This window comes from Castanea sativa, chromosome 1, assembly GCF_040712315.1.
Source record: "Castanea sativa cultivar Marrone di Chiusa Pesio chromosome 1, ASM4071231v1".
Taxonomy (NCBI): Eukaryota; Viridiplantae; Streptophyta; class Magnoliopsida; order Fagales; family Fagaceae; genus Castanea; species Castanea sativa.
The window spans coordinates 89918799-89938107 of NC_134013.1; the positions used below are offsets into that span (position 1 = coordinate 89918799).

At 33.5% G+C, this 19309-nt stretch overlaps 2 protein-coding genes across 4 annotated transcripts; one reads left to right on the forward strand and one right to left on the reverse strand.

The window, feature by feature from the left end:
- Positions 1–49: 49 nt before the first annotated feature.
- LOC142619683 (putative serine/threonine-protein kinase At1g09600) lies at positions 50–8828 on the reverse strand. 3 transcript variants are annotated; one of them, XR_012841535.1, is made up of 9 exons: positions 7385–8828; positions 5819–6103; positions 4308–4619; positions 3131–3358; positions 2475–2575; positions 2021–2135; positions 1400–1876; positions 546–912; positions 50–434 (listed from the first exon to the last, which is right to left on the reverse strand). XR_012841535.1 is itself a non-coding variant. In XM_075792911.1 (9 exons), exons 2-9 carry the CDS (start codon positions 6903–6905, stop codon positions 706–708), a joined length of 1779 nt encoding a protein of 592 aa, XP_075649026.1. In that variant the 5' UTR covers positions 6906–6984; positions 7385–7522; the 3' UTR covers positions 50–705. The 3 variants fall into 3 exon arrangements, 2 of the variants coding, with proteins under 2 accessions (XP_075649026.1, XP_075649012.1); XM_075792911.1 differs by adding an exon at positions 6852–6984 and having other exon boundaries at positions 50–912; positions 7385–7522; XM_075792897.1 differs by having other exon boundaries at positions 50–912.
- Positions 8829–14751: 5923 nt separating this feature from the next.
- On the forward strand, positions 14752–18735 carry LOC142619696 (uncharacterized). Its single transcript, XM_075792925.1, has 2 exons — positions 14752–14969; positions 17086–18735. Exon 2 carries the CDS (start codon positions 17393–17395, stop codon positions 18563–18565), a length of 1173 nt encoding a protein of 390 aa, XP_075649040.1. The 5' UTR covers positions 14752–14969; positions 17086–17392; the 3' UTR covers positions 18566–18735.
- Positions 18736–19309: the final 574 nt, after the last annotated feature.

Here is a 19309-nt window from a genome sequence, read left to right on the forward strand (position 1 = left end):
TTTAATACACCACTGATTGATGACTGCATAAATATGAGGAAACATCAAAGACACCTAATCAAATACAAGTTAATATTGATGCTATAAATATTGATCTCTCCTGTTATTTTCTTCCACAATCTATCCCATAATATTGTTGTAAGCTGTAACTGTCTAGCAAGCCAGAAAGAAACTTAAAAAAAAAAAAAAAAAGAAGAAGAAGAAGAAGAAGAAAATATTTGATGTATTTGGAGTAAGAAATTCTATCCTGCAGTAATTTTGAATGAATGGTGGCTAGTGCCGATAAAAATCATCAAATCCGAGACAACAGCTTGGCCTTTGCATAGAATGAGGTTAAAGTATCTGTACAAAGCATATATCTCCAGCAATCGAACGCCAAAAAGACCTCACCATTTGGTAATGAGATAATTAGCAGGTGTGTCAATCTCAGAAGCCTTCATACCAAACATATTATACAGTCAATGGTTATGGATTCCATTCACTTCAGTGTTATCCACCTTTTGAATCATATAAAGAACTTTGGTAGTTAGAACTTTATACTGTACCTTTGATAGCGATGAAACCAAAGAAGCTCCACGAATGCTGATTTATCTCCACGTATTGAGAATTGTTAAATTCCCAAAAGGAATACTTCTTCCTAAATGAGAATTATGCAACTCTGCAGGAGCTTCTGCATCCAAATTAAGGCAGCATAAATTTCAACAGTCACTTGCCATTGCTTCCAGCATAAAGTAGTGATTCGGTTTGTCCATTTTCACTAGAGGTTTTCTTGCTCTTTGTCTTGTCCAAACGAGCCTTGCGGACAGCTTGTTGGATTTGTCTCTCATGCTCCTTGAGCATCTCGTCAAGGTTTCCTCCTAGAGGCATCAATGGTCCAGAGTATTGAATCCTATTCTTTTTGGCATTATAACCCTGACATCACAAACAAAATGGGATTAATGCAAAACTCCAGTGTCATATTGAATGATATGATGGGTATGTAATCCGCAAAAGCACTGTTTTCAAGCCATACAGCTAAAGATTTAAGATAAATAAAAATTTACAACTAAACTTTTTTGCTTTGCCAACAAAGAAGTGTTTGAATACCAAGGTTTTGGGTTTCAATTTGAAAACCATAAACTAAAGGCCATTGTATCAAGACAAACCACCAAGAAACATGATAAGTTCCATTCATACTTGTCTAATTTAATTCATCATTTATTTTCACTTAAAATTGATTGTGTATCTAGACTAGGTAGACATCCATGTGCAAACTCATGGAAAAATGCCATTAGGTGGTTCACTGAGGCCTTTTTTCTTTGAATTTCAGTCAAATGATAAACTAGAAGATATCTTTTTTATTTTTATAAGTGGAAAACTAAAAGATATCTAGTATGATTAGAAGATAAATTGATTCTACCGTTCCAGACAGCTTTCCAGATGAGCGTTGATCTTTCTTATACAAAGACTTTGTTGGCCTATCCAGCAATTGGTGGGACCACTGACTCTTTTCAGAGCTCTCACTATCATCCAGATGTTTATATCGAACATTAAAATCTTCATCCGGCCAGTGTGAATCCACAGTAGTTTCTCCACCTCTATTTAACAGTGAATCACCTTGACTTGCTTCCTCACCATTTGCACCAGATCTCTGTCTTCTAATTTCTGCACCATTTGAACAACCAAGAGCTTGGCCAGGAACTGTAAGAGCCTCCTGGTCATTCTCATTCATATTGCGTGAAGATCCGAACGCAGTGGGGTTCATTGACTGGCCAGAATGGGAGAAAACATTTAGTGCTGTTCTTTTGGGAGGTTCAATAGGAAAGCCAGAGCCACCATCCTCTTCTGTATTATACTTCTCACTGGCACTTTTAGGGTTAGGCTGCAGTAGTCTCTTCTGTATTAGGCAATGACAGAATCATTAAAAATTAATTTATATGACTTTTATAATTTTTATACAAATGTATATACACATAGAGCCACAGAAGTCATGTATATAAATAAATGTAATGTATAATACATATATAATTTACAAGAATACCTGTATGGATGCCTGTAACTCAGCATTGGCATCTGGTGCAGGCATGGCTTTGGATTCTCTTAAACCACTTCTAGTTGATTCATGTTCACGCCCTACGCCACCATCTGCTTTTCGCCTGTTTGTCAAATGGACAACAGGGTAGTGTAGGTGTAAGCAAGCAAAAAATAAATCTTCAAGACTAATTATTCAAACAAAAAAGACAACCTTTTATTGTTAATTTTATGATGAGCTTAATGCACTGAGGAATCAAAATTTTTTATTATTATTTATAAATCTAACCTTATTAACACTAATTTCCACAGAAGATTTCAATTTACCCAAATTAATATGAAAAGCAAAATAAGGGTAACCATCACTGCCTTTGTCTTACAGTCCTATAAAAAGGCTGTACCAGATCTTAAGAAAAAAAGGGTTTAAATTGAATTAGATAATATACTATCAAGAAGTGACTAACCTTCTAGCTTCCTCATCTCGAAGCCTGACATCAAACTCCTTACTTGGTGCATACTTGGGCAAAGTTGAGGGATCGCAGGGAAGAGGCTTTGTTGTGAAGAACTGTAAAAGAAAACTCAAGATTATTTAACTGCCAGAATCAGCAGAATGGAATCATAAAGAAGGTTATCATGAAATTCCAAACTTCCAGTATTTATACTAAATGAAAAATTAAAAATTAAAATGAGCACCCAGTAAGGATAATAAAGGAACAATTAAAAAGTAAGATCAGTATCCCATGAACTTGCAACAAATGAACTCCTGGATGGGAGCACATGATGAAGGTTGCAACAATCACCTTTGTCATAATTAACTTCTGCCAAGCATTCCAATTATGGATGGAAAGAATGCAAGACAATCCCAAATAGAGCATAATTATGGTAAGAAAGCATACCGAACATTCTCAAACAAAATATCAAGGATACTTTGAACTACAAAGGATCCGAATGGTGATAAGTTAAACTGCCATTCAAGTCAATGTGTGAAAGGGTTCCAGTGAAGTCATTCTTGGAGAAAGCATAGAGAGTATTAACTAACAAGAAGGCTCACAACAGGAAAAGCTTTACCTAATGAAAATGTACAACCTGATTTTGAGAGCACCGGAAAAATCATATATACCTCACTCTGCAGCGCAGAAGATGCTGTTCCACGGCCCTCAGGTTCTATTGCAAGAAGGACCTCCAAGAGGGCCAATGCTGATGTAGGGAAGTCCTTGAAGGTCTCAGCAACAATACGCTTGTAAGGATGTTGAGGCTTGAAGATGGTCGCATGTGGCAGTTTTGATTTCTTCCAGTACTCTTCAGAAGGTGACCCACAAAGTTTGAATATCTTATGCAGTTGCTCAACCTATGAACAATAAGTAATATCATCATGATGCCAAAACATATAAGAGATACAAACAGTTTCATAGATGAAGGTTGGTAGATATCCATGCCAAGGGTTTCTTTTTCCCCCTTCTGTTAAGTTAGATATTCATGTCATGTTAGGCATGACATAAAGCATTGAGACCCACCAGCTGATAGTTGCATGTAATACACAATATATTGCACCAAAACATCATACTTAGATGTTCTAATGAAATAAGCCTTGCACGGTAAGCCCAGGTTCTTTTATTCAATGTGAAACTAAATAAGTGTGTCATGTAAAATGCATGGGTGAATATCATTTTACCACCATTTATAGGTACTTGCATGTCCCTGAAACTAGACGGTGACCCTAAGCAGTACAGATGAGGATCTCTTACACATTCATAATAGAAACAACTAAATGCTGATTAATATGGGTAATTAATCACTTTTATCTTAAAGGAAATGAATTGGACAAAGTAGACATTAAGAAAGGTGGCTTTTATCAATAAAGTTTGTTATTACCTATCAAAAAAAAAAAAAAAAGGAAAGGCGGCTTCTGTACATTGCCTGCTGCATGAACTCCTAACCTACTTAAATAAACAGGTATCAGGCCAAGTTGAATTTCAAAGTAAACAATTGATCTTTCCATCAGTTTGAACATCAAAACAAAGTAAACCCACCATTGGCTTGTGCTCAAGCTGATGCATAAGGTGGTTGAATGCTATGTGGATACCATTTCCTAACACTTTCCTAGCGTGCATCACCTAAAAGCCCTTTTCGATGTTTCCTGGCATATTTAAACACCAAAATCGTACCACCTTAAAAGTAAAGCAAACCTCCTAAGGTTGCTTCTCTTGACATGGTAGAGATTCAGTACATCTATTTCAGTGTAAAGCACTTGCATATTTCTTAATATCCAAGAGAAAGATTAAAAAAAAAAAAAGTACCTCTGTTCTCCCTGGCATAATAGGCTTCCCAGCAAATAATTCTGCAAGAATGCAACCAGTACTCCACATATCCACAGAAACTCCATAGTCTGTAGCGCCAAGTAAAAGCTCAGGCGGTCGGTACCATAAAGTTACCACCCGACTTGTTAGAGGCTGCTTCTGATTAAAAAATGTTGCTAGCCCAAAATCACCGATCTTTAGATTGCCATTTTGGTCAATCAGAAGATTTGATCCCTTGATATCACGATGCAAAATACCATGACTATGACAATGGTCAAGTCCACAAAGTAGTTGTTGCATAAAGCATTTGATCTGCAGGCCGAAAGTGTAAATTTCAATATAAGAATATACAAAACACAGAAATAAAAACAAGTCTTGCTTCAGTTGTGAAAAATAGGGAAAAAGAAATAAATAATTGCCAAAATGAGAATGTATTATTGTGACAGCCAACACATGAAAAGAACTCACAGAGGCATGTACGGCCAGGTTGTCATTAAAAAAAGGATATTTCCACATACACACACCCAAAAAAAAAAAAGTACTCCCTCCATGCCATTTTCTTTGTCTAGTATTCCATTTTTTGTTGTCCCTAAATACTTGCTCCATTTTTTCTTTATAACATAAGGTAATCAAAATACTTGACCAATTTTAAAAGCCAATGGTCATTTATTTACTTTCAATACCCCCTTACCCTTTGTTTTACTCAGGTTTAAAATTTTGAAAGTTTATATGGGCAACATTGAAAACTTATATATTTTTCTTTGAGAAACAAAGCATTAGATGATGTTCCTTGAAAATTTCTAAACTGGACAAAAAAAAGAGACAAATGGAGTAACAATGGCTTTGTTTATTTTCACTAATATCTTCATTCAATAGTTTATTAAATCTGGTTTTAAGCAAGTAGGAATGCACCAGACACAAGACAAATTAATGCATAGAACCATTTTTTGGAACTAGTTTAATAGAATTGGCACATGATACTAGTAACAGAAAAAGTCAAATATCAATCAGGTTCATATGGAAGAATCAGAAGATAGCTTGGAGAACCTTCAAGGATTACTTCTTTTCCAGATTGGCAAAAGGTACACCCATACTTCCATGTGTTAAGTAGATAACTAAGTCAACTTACCTTCCACAACAAGAAAAGCCAAATAGATAACTAAGTCCACATAACTTTTTTTTTTCTTTGGATAATTTAATAGTTGGGGGAGGGGAATTTGAACCCTGTTCATCTCTATTGGTAACAGCAAGAAGTGCTAGTTGAGCTACAAGGCTCTTGGTAACCAAGTCCACGTAGCAATTTGAGGCAATATAACAAAACATGATATTTTTAGAACAAATGAAAAATAATCTCAAGATTATGGAGTTGTTCATGTGAATACTCAACTGGCTTATCAAAGACCGAAAAAAAAAAAATGCATCACATTATGCTTGACTCAGACAAATATTACATTATTATCATCAAGCTTTCATGGTCCATATCCATTTGATTAGCATGACAAACAAGGTACCTGCACTTCAGTGAATTTGATCTCAGTTGTTGCTGCAAGTCCTGCAAGATCATGCTCCATATATTCAAATATAAGGTATAAGCTTCCAGACACCCTCGAAGTAATCAGACCTTCAAGCTTCATCACATTTGGGTGATCAAGCCTACGCAATATAATAATTTCTCTTGCCATAAAACGTACACTTTCCGGATCCATATTTGCAAACCGCACCTTTTTCAATGCAACTAATCTGTTTGTTTCAAGATCACGAGCCTTGTACACACTGCTGTAAGTTCCTTGTCCAATCTGCATTATTGACGAGACACATCATTATAAAGAAAAGGGTAATAAGCCATAAACATGGGGTGTTTGCCCAAAATAGCATGCAAGGAGATTAGCAAACATAATAGACATCAAGAGGCAGAAAATTCAAAGATTGTATTAAACTAGTTGGATATTGTATCTTCTTTATGAAAATAACCCCTCTTTTTGGTGAAGACAACTGTTTGACGAGGGACATGAGTTTAATATAGCGCCTAACTATACCAGATTAGCACTTCAATCCATGATTCACTTGTGTAATTTTATACACAATTAGACAGACCTACCTGATTCTAATTTAAAGAGATGCAAAATTAACTTTTCTACTCAATGAGATAAATAATAAAAAAGTACTTGACAGTGGTCTCCAATTCCAAATATATGTTACAATTCCCTAGATAAATTATTAAATTAATTCAGCTAAACTTCTAATCAAGTCACCTAAGTAGATCGTAAAGGCTTCTAACCAAGTTTGCAATCAAGTGAATACCTTATTATCCAGTTTAAATCTCCAAGTAATAGAATGTGGTATTAAGTGCTACCTGACAGTCTGAAAATTTTTCCTCTTGTAATCTAGGTTCTACATAACTAACACAGTGCACCCCTCCCTTTATAAAAAGGCCCAAATGGGCTTCCTTTACCGACACATCAAAATATAAATGCCTTTAAATCACTGTAACAATTTAAACTATATGCACAAACAGTTCATTTACAGACATGTACACACACTTACCCACTTCGTTTTGAACTTAATCAACTTGATTTGCACCCTAAAACTTGCTTCCATGAGAAACCTAACAGCTTCTTGTTCAAACAAATCATTGACTGTATTCTCATCACAGAGTTAGAACTCCACCATATTATATCTGACATTTTAGTTAAACCAAAATGAAAAATCAAACCTATGAAGCGGAAAAGTTGTTTTCAATTTGTCAATTGCGATACCTTAGATACTGACAAATTGTATAATGAAAAAACAAAGCAATATTGACGTACATTTAAGAGCAATAAATTTCAAAGTTTCTTATATAATAGAAAACCTCATAGAAGGCTCTCTCTTGTACACAATCTATAATGAAGATGAAGTAATAGATTAGAACCATAAGTATACAACTACATGAAATTGATTGATAAAAATCAGACTTGACAATGATATATGAGTCTCATACACTTCACGACCAATTGCATGGGAGTCAACAAAAGAAACAATACAGTAATTGAGCTATCATAATTTCATATATGCAGATATAGAAATAGTTAGCTGACCTTGTCCAACTTCTCAAATGAGTTGGCCTTTCGAGGCACCCACCCATTAATAGCTTCTCCTGCAACTGCAGTCAACCAGGAAGGCCATCCAGCAATAACTTGTGCTCCTCTTTCCCCATGGGGCAAACTACCTATCCTAGATAACCTAGGCTGCAATTGTGCTCCACTCACCCCAAGATCCATTGTCAACCGCCTTTGAAGTTGTTGTCTCCCCAGTTTCTCCTTAACCACCACCTTCTTATCCCCTTCATTCCACAAAACTGGGGTAGAACCCGGAATTTCTCCGGACGAATTGGCTATCAACCGTGTAGTGAAATCACTTCCAATACTATCAACCTCCACCACAGATTCCTCTCTCCTCATGGTCGGTCCTAACCGCTTGGGAGCTTTTTTTGTTTTCAATATTTTCTCTCTCACATGATTCTCAGCTATATATTCATGAGGAAAAAAACCTTTTGAGCAAATGCACCCCATTTGTCCACTTCACAGTCCCCTAATGTTCCTAATCAGAAAGCTATCCTAGTCCTGGAATACAGTAATTCCCAACAACAAATGTAACTTTTCTTGATGCAATTCTAGTGGCACTAAGCCTCAAATCCGACCAACTTCCCTCTATTTACACAGCATGCTCCAATATATACTATTTCACTCCACACTTCTCCAATTGATATATTTCTCTCCTAACTACCCAATATCAATAGGGGTGCAACTCAATATTCCTATAACCAACGGTAAATAGGAATAACCTAGATCCTCAAATCAAACAAAACCAACATCAATGGTATTGAGGGAGGCCCAGAAGCCTATACTGAAAATGTACAGCAACTCAGATCTCCAAATCAAGAAAACTAAATCAAATACAACCCAAGAAGGGAAATAATCGATAAAGTTAATATCTTTGACGTAAATTAAGAATACCCAAAAGCCTAATTCAAAAATCCACAAGAACCCAAATCACAAGAAGCCCCCCAAACAGGGGGGAGCCACAGTGAGACTTGTGAATCCAAAAACATTCACAGAAGGAAAATACAGAACTTTGAATAACCAAATGGAACATACATTGGTGCTATCAATTCGGTTAAGGCCAAGTAAAGCCAAGCAAGACAGACTAACCAAGAAATGTGCTAAACACAATGGATTTCAGATTTTTTCGAATAATGCTTTGATTTCTTGCCTTTTTGGATACGGAATGTAAGTTATCACAGACAAAAAAGATAAGAGATTCTAGAGAGAGACAAAGAGATAGAGAGAGGGGAAAAACAAGAGCGAGAGAATTTCGGATCTGGGTGATCCTAGAAAGTCGAAAATCCAACGGATATATGCGTTGGAACAGAGCCTAGTCTTAACTCAGAATGAACTTATTAGACAGTGTGAAAAACAGAGGAGCTCTGTTTTGCAGAGAAAGATACACGGCTTGAGAGAGAGAGAGAGAGAGAAATAGAGAGGGATCTCTGCCTGCTTGCTTCAACAGAAAGCATAAAGAGGAGAGAGAGAGAGGGGACAGATGCCACGTGGCAACTGTGGAGCATAAAGGATTATTCTGACTTCTGATGCTGGTCACTCTGTTTTCTTCTTTTGGTCTGGATTGGTCATGTCATTTTGAACAGGACTTGAGATTGTCTTGTCACTCTTGTATTGATATGGGCCTAGTAGTCAATGTTGGCCCATTTATGCTAAAAAATTGGAGTCTTTGAGCCTAACTCTAATGAACAAGTGGGCCATCTCAAAGTTTTCTAGGCCCAAAAAAAATATTACTAGATTTTGGAACCCATCACCTACCAATTTTATGATTTTTATCTATGAACCCATTTTGTGAGGTGAGGAACAAATTTCTTCAAAAACTTTGCCTTTAGTCCTAGATGCATTAAGGTGACGTTTTACCTTAAATTATCTATCCTTATAAAATACTTCTCTTAGTTGTACTCATTCTTTATTTGTTCATTGTTATAGAATTATTCTGGAGAGAATTTTCATTGTTATGGAAGTATTTGAAGAGTGAAGAAAAGAGTTTCACTTAATACACATTCGGTTGTCATTCTTACTATAAACTCTTTATGCACAAAAAATCGAGCAATACCAAATGTTGAAACCAATTACCAACAACCCATGTATTCCTTTAAAGCGGAAATCACAATCTTGTAAAAAAAAAATTCCTATTATTCCTCAATGCATTAGAGTGACAATTTACCTTAAACTAAATATCATTTTAAACTCCTTGTTTTTTTAAAGAAATAAAATAAAATGCTTCTTGTAGGTGTACAATATGAACAACACTAGTATTTTTCTCTTAATGACATTTATGAAAATGCTTTAAAACGTTATTCCAATTTCATAACACACACACACACCCTTTACCAAAGTAAAGCTCTCAAAACACAGATATGTGAACTGTTAATATTTGTGTCAACTAATTTATAGTAATAATTATTCATGAGGTTCTTTGATTTTAAATTCCAAATATAGTATATAGTATTAACCAAGGAACAATCAAACTTTTTCCTAGGGGTGTCAATTTGGGTTGGCGTGTCGAGTTCGTGTTGTGTCGAGGTAGGAGTATTCGACTAAATGGTTCAACCCTAACCTGACGTGTTAATTAGGCGGGTTGACCTGACCCAACCCATTTAACACGCTTAATAAACGAGTCGTGTTGGGTTGGCACGAATGTAACACAACCCATTTAAACCTGCATAATATTAAATATAACATCCATTTAAAAATAATTTTTTTTACACCCAAAAGTAGTGCATACACTTCAAGTCTTTAACCCACATTCAAAATAATATAGTTCAACGAAAATATAACATTCATCTAGAAATAAGTTCGTTATATTCCAAAAGAAGTACATACACTTTAGAGAGGGAGAGAGAGAGAAATAACCGGTTTGAGAGTTGACATTTTGAGTTTGAGATTTGGGCTTGAGGAGAGTAGTACGGCTGAAAAAAATATATATTTATAAGAAGGTTTAGAGATTTAGGGTTTGTAAAATTTCAATTTCCAATTATATTATTTGTAAATTTTTCTAATTACTTACTTTTTTTTAAATTTAAATTATATGTTGGATATAAAAGGTATTTGACAAATTTAAAATAAAATGAATATTTATTTGTTATACGAGTTAAACGAGTTGTGTTAAGTGAGATATTTCGGGTTGATACAAATAAATTAACGTGTCAAACGTGTCTATTGAGGGTTACACGGGTTGACCCACTTATGACACGTTTCTTATCGTGTCATTTTCGGGTCGACCCGTTTATGACCCAAACCCATTAAGGTCCACCCCTAACCTAAAAAAACCCGTGTCAGGTTCGTGTCATGTTCGCGAATTGGGTCAAACATTGACACCTCTACTTTTTCCCTCATTACCGATACCCTTCAGCTTAGAGCTTTGATAGGATAAGCTGTCCATTCGTCATTATTTTTTCAAGAAGAAAGGACTTCCAATTTTATTAACTTTGCCGAAAGTTGTTGATTATTATCGTACCGTATTTGAAAGATTGGCTTTGATATAATGGTTATTTTGCTGGCTTTGAGAACATTTCAATTTTAGTCTTTTATTTCATCATGCCATACCTAATCCAGTTACTAGTATTATTACCCATTAAATTCACATTTTGTGCAACAAATATATGACCTAAATCCTGCTTTTCATGTACATTTAATTGACGTTAAAAAAGGAATTATCATTTTACCTTGCTTCAAGCCTAAAATGATTGAAGCCAATTTCAAAAAAATTGACAAAAAAGAAGAAGAAAAAGAATAAAAGTTGTATGAAGTCTATTATCCACCTAATCAATGTGTTCAACAAAAGCATATATGTGTTGCATGATTATAATCTCAAACAATTATCTACATGCTTTGTATGAATGATTTAATTGCTTTCCATGTAAAGGCAAGTTCAATTTCATTATTAATTATAGATGATTCCATTAACAAGGTACAGTTGTTGAATAGATATCCACTTGATAATGCACATAATTTTGGTTAGGGTAAATCCTATGTAATCAATAAGAATAAAGTATTTAATTAAATGCACATGCTCTAGAAGATTCAATATTTTTCCATGTTTTCAAGTAAGTTCTTTAATTTCAATGTACAATTAGTGGGAGAAGAAGATTTAGAAGATTATGGTTGTAAACGAGTGAAGTATTAAAAGCTTAGAATTTGTTCATTTGATTTTGTTTCAATTGTAGGCTAAGGTTGATTTTATTACCAAGCTAAATTATATATTTTAGCTTTTTTTTTTTTTTTTTTTTGTTTCCTTACCAAAAAAGCTCAAGCTTATTTACAATCTACTTGATTAACTTATTATTTCTCCATAAATAGTAAACATCACGACTAATTTATTTACCTATTTAAAAATATATGCTAGTAATTAATAACTAAATTGATTTTGAAATTATACTATTTGAGATAATTATATAGAATGATTTTTGTTTATAATCTTATAAAAAATAGATTCATCACCCTTATATTGTTAAAATTCTACAAAATTGATTTTATTATAATCTCAATAGATTACATAATCATTTGATATCTTTCTTCTTCTTTTTTTTTTTTTTTTTGAGAAGATAATCATTTGATATCTTTTATTTTTTAGAAGAATAATAATTTGATATCTTATGAACTTATTTACAAACTTACACAATCTAATATCAAATCGATATAAATATATTTCTATACATGTATATAAATTAACATATAATATTACATATACTTAAATCTTGTTTTATACTTTTGAATTTAATCACGATTACATTATTATATTTGAGTTTAATTTATTTAATAATCGAGCCTAAACTTTTTTTTTGAGAGAGTGAGAGTCTCAACTTATGACATCCACTATTGATGATAATTTATTTGATAATTGAGCTTAAAATTAAGTGTGAGTTTTACACATTTTGCAAAATGAATGAATATAAATAAGATTTTCTTCAAGACAATTTTGACTTATTCATTAATTGTTCGATTCGTGAATAACTACTTTTACAAATATATAACTCCCTTTATAACTAGTGGAAATTAATTAAGAATCTCATGTAGCAAAGAGCTCTTTAATTATGACATCTTATTTTTTTTTGGATTTTAGATGGGTGATGGAATGGTTTTGACGAATGGAACGAGTTGACTTAGGTTTTTTTTTTTTTTTTTTGATATTATATCTTAACATAATACATTTCTAGAATCAGTATTGACATATGTGAATGTAACCTAAAGTATGTTAACTTTTTTGATATTTGAATTAACAAACATATATTTATTGACTGGCTATAACATCTTATGTTTTCCCATCTTATATTATTATGTGAATTATTTTTTTCCAAATTCCTTATCTTTTATTTATGTTTTAAGACAACTCACACCATTGTGACTTGTGAAGGTGCCCCTCTACCTAATAAACTCATAACTTTTTAACCACCTTTATTGCAAATCTGCACTAGTTAATTAATCAAACCCCCATTTTAATACACCTCCTCACAGTTTAACATTTTTGTATTTTACAATTTTATCAAAATTCTACTACCCATTTTTTTTTCATTTCTCAATTCTTATTGCTGACTACCACACCGTCAAATAAAATTATTTTAACTCTTATATTAGTAATTTAAGTTTTTGAATAAGGATCTCATATGTTTCTCCAAAAAGAAAAAGAAAAAGAAAAAGAAATACAAAGATATCATATAAGTAAAACCATGCATGTCCAAGATCCAATGTTAAAAAGAAGAATCACATATAGTTAAAACTGTGGTAGTTAGAACTTAGAACAGACAACTTTGCGAATGTGCCATTCTTTTTGGGTTCTATTTTTTGACTGAGATAGTTGATGAAAGTTGCACTTGTACCAATAACTAGAACACACCAAATTAAGATCTTCTATATACCTTTTTATTTTTTGAATGAAAGATCTTCCAAAACTTGTTAGATCGAGCAGCTTCATTATAAAAGCTCTTAAATCTCATTGTCCCAACCATTCGTATCTAATTGAGTAATGTAGATCTAACTAGATTATCAATGTTTTAATAAATACTAATTAATAATGTTTTGTATATATTATATTTAGACTACTTAAATAAAGTGACACAATTTGAACCTTTTTTTTTGAGAAGGCAATTTGAACTACTTATTTAACCATAAACAATCAAAAACTTTCTACTCCATTTTAAAGTTTCTAAAGTCTCATTTATTTAATTCATTTTTTTTATATTGTGAACATTTAAATAAATATGAATATTAGTTAAAATTGTTTTACATTTAATTGATAATAATGTTTACTTAAAATTATTATTGATAAGACAAAATCTAAACCACTTGTTTAACCACGAATGCTTTATAGTGAGTTCTAATTAATTCAACTAATTAAATCTCTAATCGTCAAATAAGAGATTTAAGTTCGAATCCCGCTTAATCAAAATATCAATATATTGGCTTGAGGGTGAAAGAAAAACATTTATTATAGAACAGAAGCCCTAAATTTATATCTTATTATATTTATCAACTTAAAAAAAATGAATAGTTTATAGAGGATTCCAATTCAACCTAATAGAGTAAACATAAATCAAAGTTTGCTACAATTCATAAGACAACTTCATAATAAAGTTCTTTAAATCTCGACCATTCATAAATAAATGAGCACTGCAGATATTTCATCACATTATCAACAACTCAAATTACATATGTCAGGATTAGGGGAAATGTTTTTGCACATTCTATATACAGTGCATCTTGCATCTATGTTTTAGAATAACTTATTCTAAATTTTTTTACTGAAAACATTTTACTAAAAGTACAGTAAATAAAAAGGTAAAAATCTAAATAAGATAAGTAGATGACTCAGACGAAACCACAAATAGTATGAAAAATAAGTAATAAGCTGTCTTAAAACCAAGATCCAAATACACACTAATTATTACAGAGAAAAGTGTAGTAGCTGTAGTATACAACATAATTCCGCCAAAGTAAATACAACCTCATCAATATAAATAATTTTTTTTTAAAATTTTGAAATTGTAAAAAATAAAATGAAAGTGTGTTTGTGTTTTTTTTTAATAATTTTTATAAAAAAATTGAAAATGGTTTATTAGAGTATTGTTTGTAGTAAAATTGTTAGTTTATACTTTATAGTTTATAGAGAGAAAAGTAGTTACTTTTAATATTATGATTATGTTTTTTTTTTTGTTTTTGTTTAAAAGAAATAACAGTAAACGCCGCCAGGAGGAGAGCCACGTAGGATCCGAGGCAAGCGAACAGCTTGAGGCTTCAGTTCCGAAGCAACAGGCTCGGGCAAATTCACAGCTGGAGACAGCCTGTCACCAACAAAGTCCCACTCACCTCTCTCTCTCCTCTCTCTCTCTCTCTATTCCCCCTAACTACGTTCATCTCTCTCTCTCTCTCTCTTCTCTCTTCTCTCTTCTCTCTCTGTCTGTGTGTCTCTCGCTCTGTCTCTCTGTCTCTCTCTCTCTCACACACACAGAGCAAATTAGGGTTTGGCTGATCTCCTTCTGCGACTCTCCGATTCAGCGCTCCACTTCACCAGATCAAGATTCCACGCTTCCTCAGCTCTCCATTGATCCTACTTTCGCTCCTTTCGGTACTGTCTTTCGCTCCTTTCACTTCATATTCACGTATCTCACTCGATGTAATTCCATATATATATTTTTATTTATATATATATATATATTTGTTTATATATCTCTGTCAAAACGCTGGTATTGTTGCATGTAATTAAAAGATTTTTTTTTTTTTTTGGTATTTTTGTTCAGTGCATGAAAGGCTTTAGATTTGAAGGCTTTGGTTCTTTTTGTTCTTTTCTGGTGGAGCAATTGAAAGTTATTTGAGTTTTTTTTTTTTTTTTTTTAAATTTTTTTTTTGGTAGTTGTGAAATCAGGAAAAAAAATGGATTTGTTATTTTGAAATTTGTTTTGTTAGGTTGTGTTGAAGAAAGTATTAACTTGATGATAATGACGAGTTTAAGAAGTAAAAAAAAAAAAAAAATGGTGCTTTAGGTTGTTAGTGTTTGAATAAGAGTAGTAGTAATTGTGACTAAAATTAGTGTTGGGTTTCAAGGGAGTGGTAGGTTGTGTAATTAATGCATGGAAGTGAGGGTGATACTAAATCTTGGAAGTATGTGTAGTTTTGAGTTTCTTTGCTAGATGTAGTTTTGTGGGTTGAAAGTTCTTTTAAAAGGCTTGCAATTGGTGTGGATTGTATCAAGCCCATTAAGTGCACATGTATAGTGATTTATATATTGATTCTTGTTGAAAAGGGTATGTTATCTTAAATCTAAAAAAGAAAAGGGTATTGTTATCTTAATGTTCGAAAACTAGGTAAATGACACTAAAAATTTGTTTATACAGTCCTTAATTTTGATTGGATTATAAAAATTTGTCTTTTTTTTGTGGGGATGGTTAATAAGAGTACTTTTGAGTATTGGATTTGAATTGGGCTCTTTTTTTTTTTGGGATAAAAAATGATTACTATAATTGTTGCTTACCCATAGTAGGAAAAAAAATTATTGCATGATTTTGATGATGAACTTGGGAGTGATAAGGTAACAAGTAATACAATCTAGAAAGGGATGAAAAATGTTGACTTTATTGAATCATGGGAGGAATAAGATTGGGAAAGCTGAGAAAGCGTAGAAATTTTGTTGACAACAATTAAAGTTATTTATTTGAGCCACATTATTGGTAATGCTCACCAATTGATGTGTGGGATCTTTTATTTTTAAAAAAGAAAAAGAAAATTTGTGTTAGAAACCTTACGAACGTGAGCTTAGGTAGTTAGGCTGACTACATGATCCAAATCTATTGTTCTTTTGGCCTGCAAGAAACTTATTCAGACCAGTTGAATAGCAACCTCATGTTTGTAGTGTACTGAGCTGTCTAAATTTTTGTGGGGCTCTGGAAAAAAAGTTACTTAGTGTTGGACAAAGTGTGCTACTCTCCTTTATTAGCATCATTAGGGGGGAGGGACCACAATTTCTATTATCTTGTTTAGTAGACAAAGGTTAGAAGGAAAAATGTGGTTGATGATATGTGCCATTTAAAAAAATAAAAATGTAGAGTTGATAGAGTAAAAATAAAAGGCATTTGAATGATTGTTTTGAAGGTTTATTCAAGTGTTTCTGTATTTTACATTTGACTTTGTGATTTTCTGTATAATATTCATAAGATTGTGTGTTCTCAGACTATTTGGATGCTATCTGGTAAAGTTGTACTTTCTATTGATTTTCACATGAATTGAGTTATTTTGGGTGAGATGCTTGCTGAAGTGACGTTGGTTCTTTTGAAATTTGAAGGAATCTGCAGTTCTGTATTCTGGTGAAATCTATTTTCTTCCATCTTTCACTTTGTATATGAAAATTTTGAGCTACAGTTGCAGAGCAGATTGGTTTATTTTTACATTATTTTCTTCTTCTTTTTGTTTGCTTGCTATGAATTGCTTTAAGTTGTGAAATATTAATAAAACAAATTGACTGAATGGGTGGAGGAAAATTGATCTGTGATTGAAGATTCTCTTATGTTTTTTTACACAGCTTGAAATTACTTGTTTCCTTGTCCTTTGAATATTATAATTCTAGTAATTGGTTGATGTTTACTTGTCTTGATCACAGAGTAAAACTTTTCTCTATGGTGACCCTGTAAATCTTTTTCTCTCCTTTCTTGTTCCTTTATCACTCATGGTTTTCTGTTCCTACATTGTAGGTATTTTAATTGGATAATCAACTGTAGAGCCCAAACAAGACTGTTGAAGTATTAACATTTATGGTTTTGTTTCTTACAAATGAACACGGGCAAGGTACTTCCTGAATGTGGTTGAGATGTTGCCAAACCATCATACTGAGTCATTTAGTATTTATGGTTAATCTGAGGTCAATGAGCATCTTCTGGTATTACTTTGGAAGCTGTTTCTATTATTCTCCTTAATTCTAGGAAGGAAACACATACGCTACAAGAGGATTTTTTGTATCCATGCTGGCTGAGAGCATGCGTGGAAGCTGTGCTTCGGGTAATGCCCCTGACGAGATTTTCTGCCGATGCATTCGGTGTGGTGACAATTTGTCTAGTGGCTCTGTTAATTTTACTTGGTTTACTGTGCATCATTTACTCAATTTACTTCCGGTCTCGTATTCGTAGTCAAGGTTTTAATCAACTCAGTTATTTTAGTGGTCCTTGGATCATCCGAATTACATTCATCTTGTTTGCAATCTGGTGGGGTTTTGGTGAGGTAATTCGGTTAAGTCTGTTGAGGCGTGCCATTAACTTGAAATGGCAGGAAACTGTTTGCAAATGCTACATTGTCTCAAATTTAGGGTTTGCAGAGCCTTGCCTTTTCCTCACCCTCGTGTTTCTCCTTCGTGCGCCGTTGCAGAAGATGGAGTTGGGAATTCTAAGCCGAAGTTGGAATGGGAAAACAGCCGGTTACATTATTCTTTACTGCCTCCCAATGTTCCTTCTTCAGCTCTTTGTTATTTTAATCGGACCTCAGTTACACAGGGAGTCCCAAAGGAAACTGCCTTCATATTTTACTGCTGCGACGGAAAGAGTTGATAATATTACCATTTGCACTTACCCCTTACTGAGTACTATATTTCTAGGGATTTTTGCCATGATCCTAACCGCCTACTTGTTTTGGCTTGGAAGTCGGATTTTGAAATTGGTCATCAATAAGGGTTTGCAGAAGAGAGTTTACATGTTGATATTCTCTGTTTCCAGTTTCCTACCATTAAGGGTTCTATTACTTGGTCTATCTGTTTTGGTTAAACCAGATCCAATTCTGTTTCAAGTTCTTGTTTTGTTGGCTTTTCTTGCCCTTTTTTGTTGTGCGGGGGTGTGTATATGCATGCTTGTGTACTACCCAGTTGCAGATTCTTTGGCCCTGGGAAATCTACAGGACATAGAGGCTAGGAGAAGGGTTGACGATGATCACAATGATACCATTTCTCTTATCGCTAACCAAAGCCATCTTGAAGAAGAAAGTGGTCGGATTAGTCCCAGTAGAAATTCTGATGCCTCAACAAAGCGTGGATCAATTTCTTTTCGTACTTTTGAGAGAGATGGGACTTCAATGGGGACATTTGTGGAATTGAGTCTCTTCTCTCCTAGTCGAGATGCAACCCCACCAGGATCTCCTCCGCTTCTTGGCTGGCCTATGCGCCCTCCTACACAAGTTCTTGGACCCTAAAAGCAAGTGAGAAACTGAGTACTTGGTGAATATCAATTTTGTGGTAAAGAAAAACTGATTGTAAAGGGTTTAGCTGCAATAAGGATTTTAATTCTTGGTTTGTTTTCTAATTTTAGATATGATGGTTTTGTTTGAAGAAATTTATGATCTGTGTCTCTCTTTTTGTACCATTTCTATAACCATTTTTTCCCTTAATTTTCCGTTCTTGCGCTTATACTTTCAATGAAGGCATATATTCATGTTAGATAGGAATTTGGTTGGTACAACTTGTGTCATCTTCACTTTCTTGAGTATTATTTTATATTGATGTTTCTTGATAATGATGGATCATCTTTTCTTGGTGTTCAATAAATATATTTCTGGGGATCTAGTAAGCTGGCTGGGCATTGGTCTTTCTCTCACTGGAAGAATTCCACCTTTCCCATGTACAAATTGATTAAAGCTTGTACAAAACGTTTTCTTGTAAGTGACTATTTTTAAGAAAACATTTTTTAGGAAAAATGATTTATTTTCCTTACTTTTTCTTATAAATGACTCATTTTTTAGAAAAAAATTTCTGGGGGTAAAATTGATTCTATTTTTTTATTTAAGATTTTTTTTTGGGGTGACATCCATTCCATCACATCTTTCATGCATTTCAGGTTTATTTACTCCAAACAAATCCCGTGCTTATACTGGTCTTTCTTCAGACGAACCTTCTTCTTAGCTCAAAACAACTCACGTTGTATGACAACATTCTTTGAT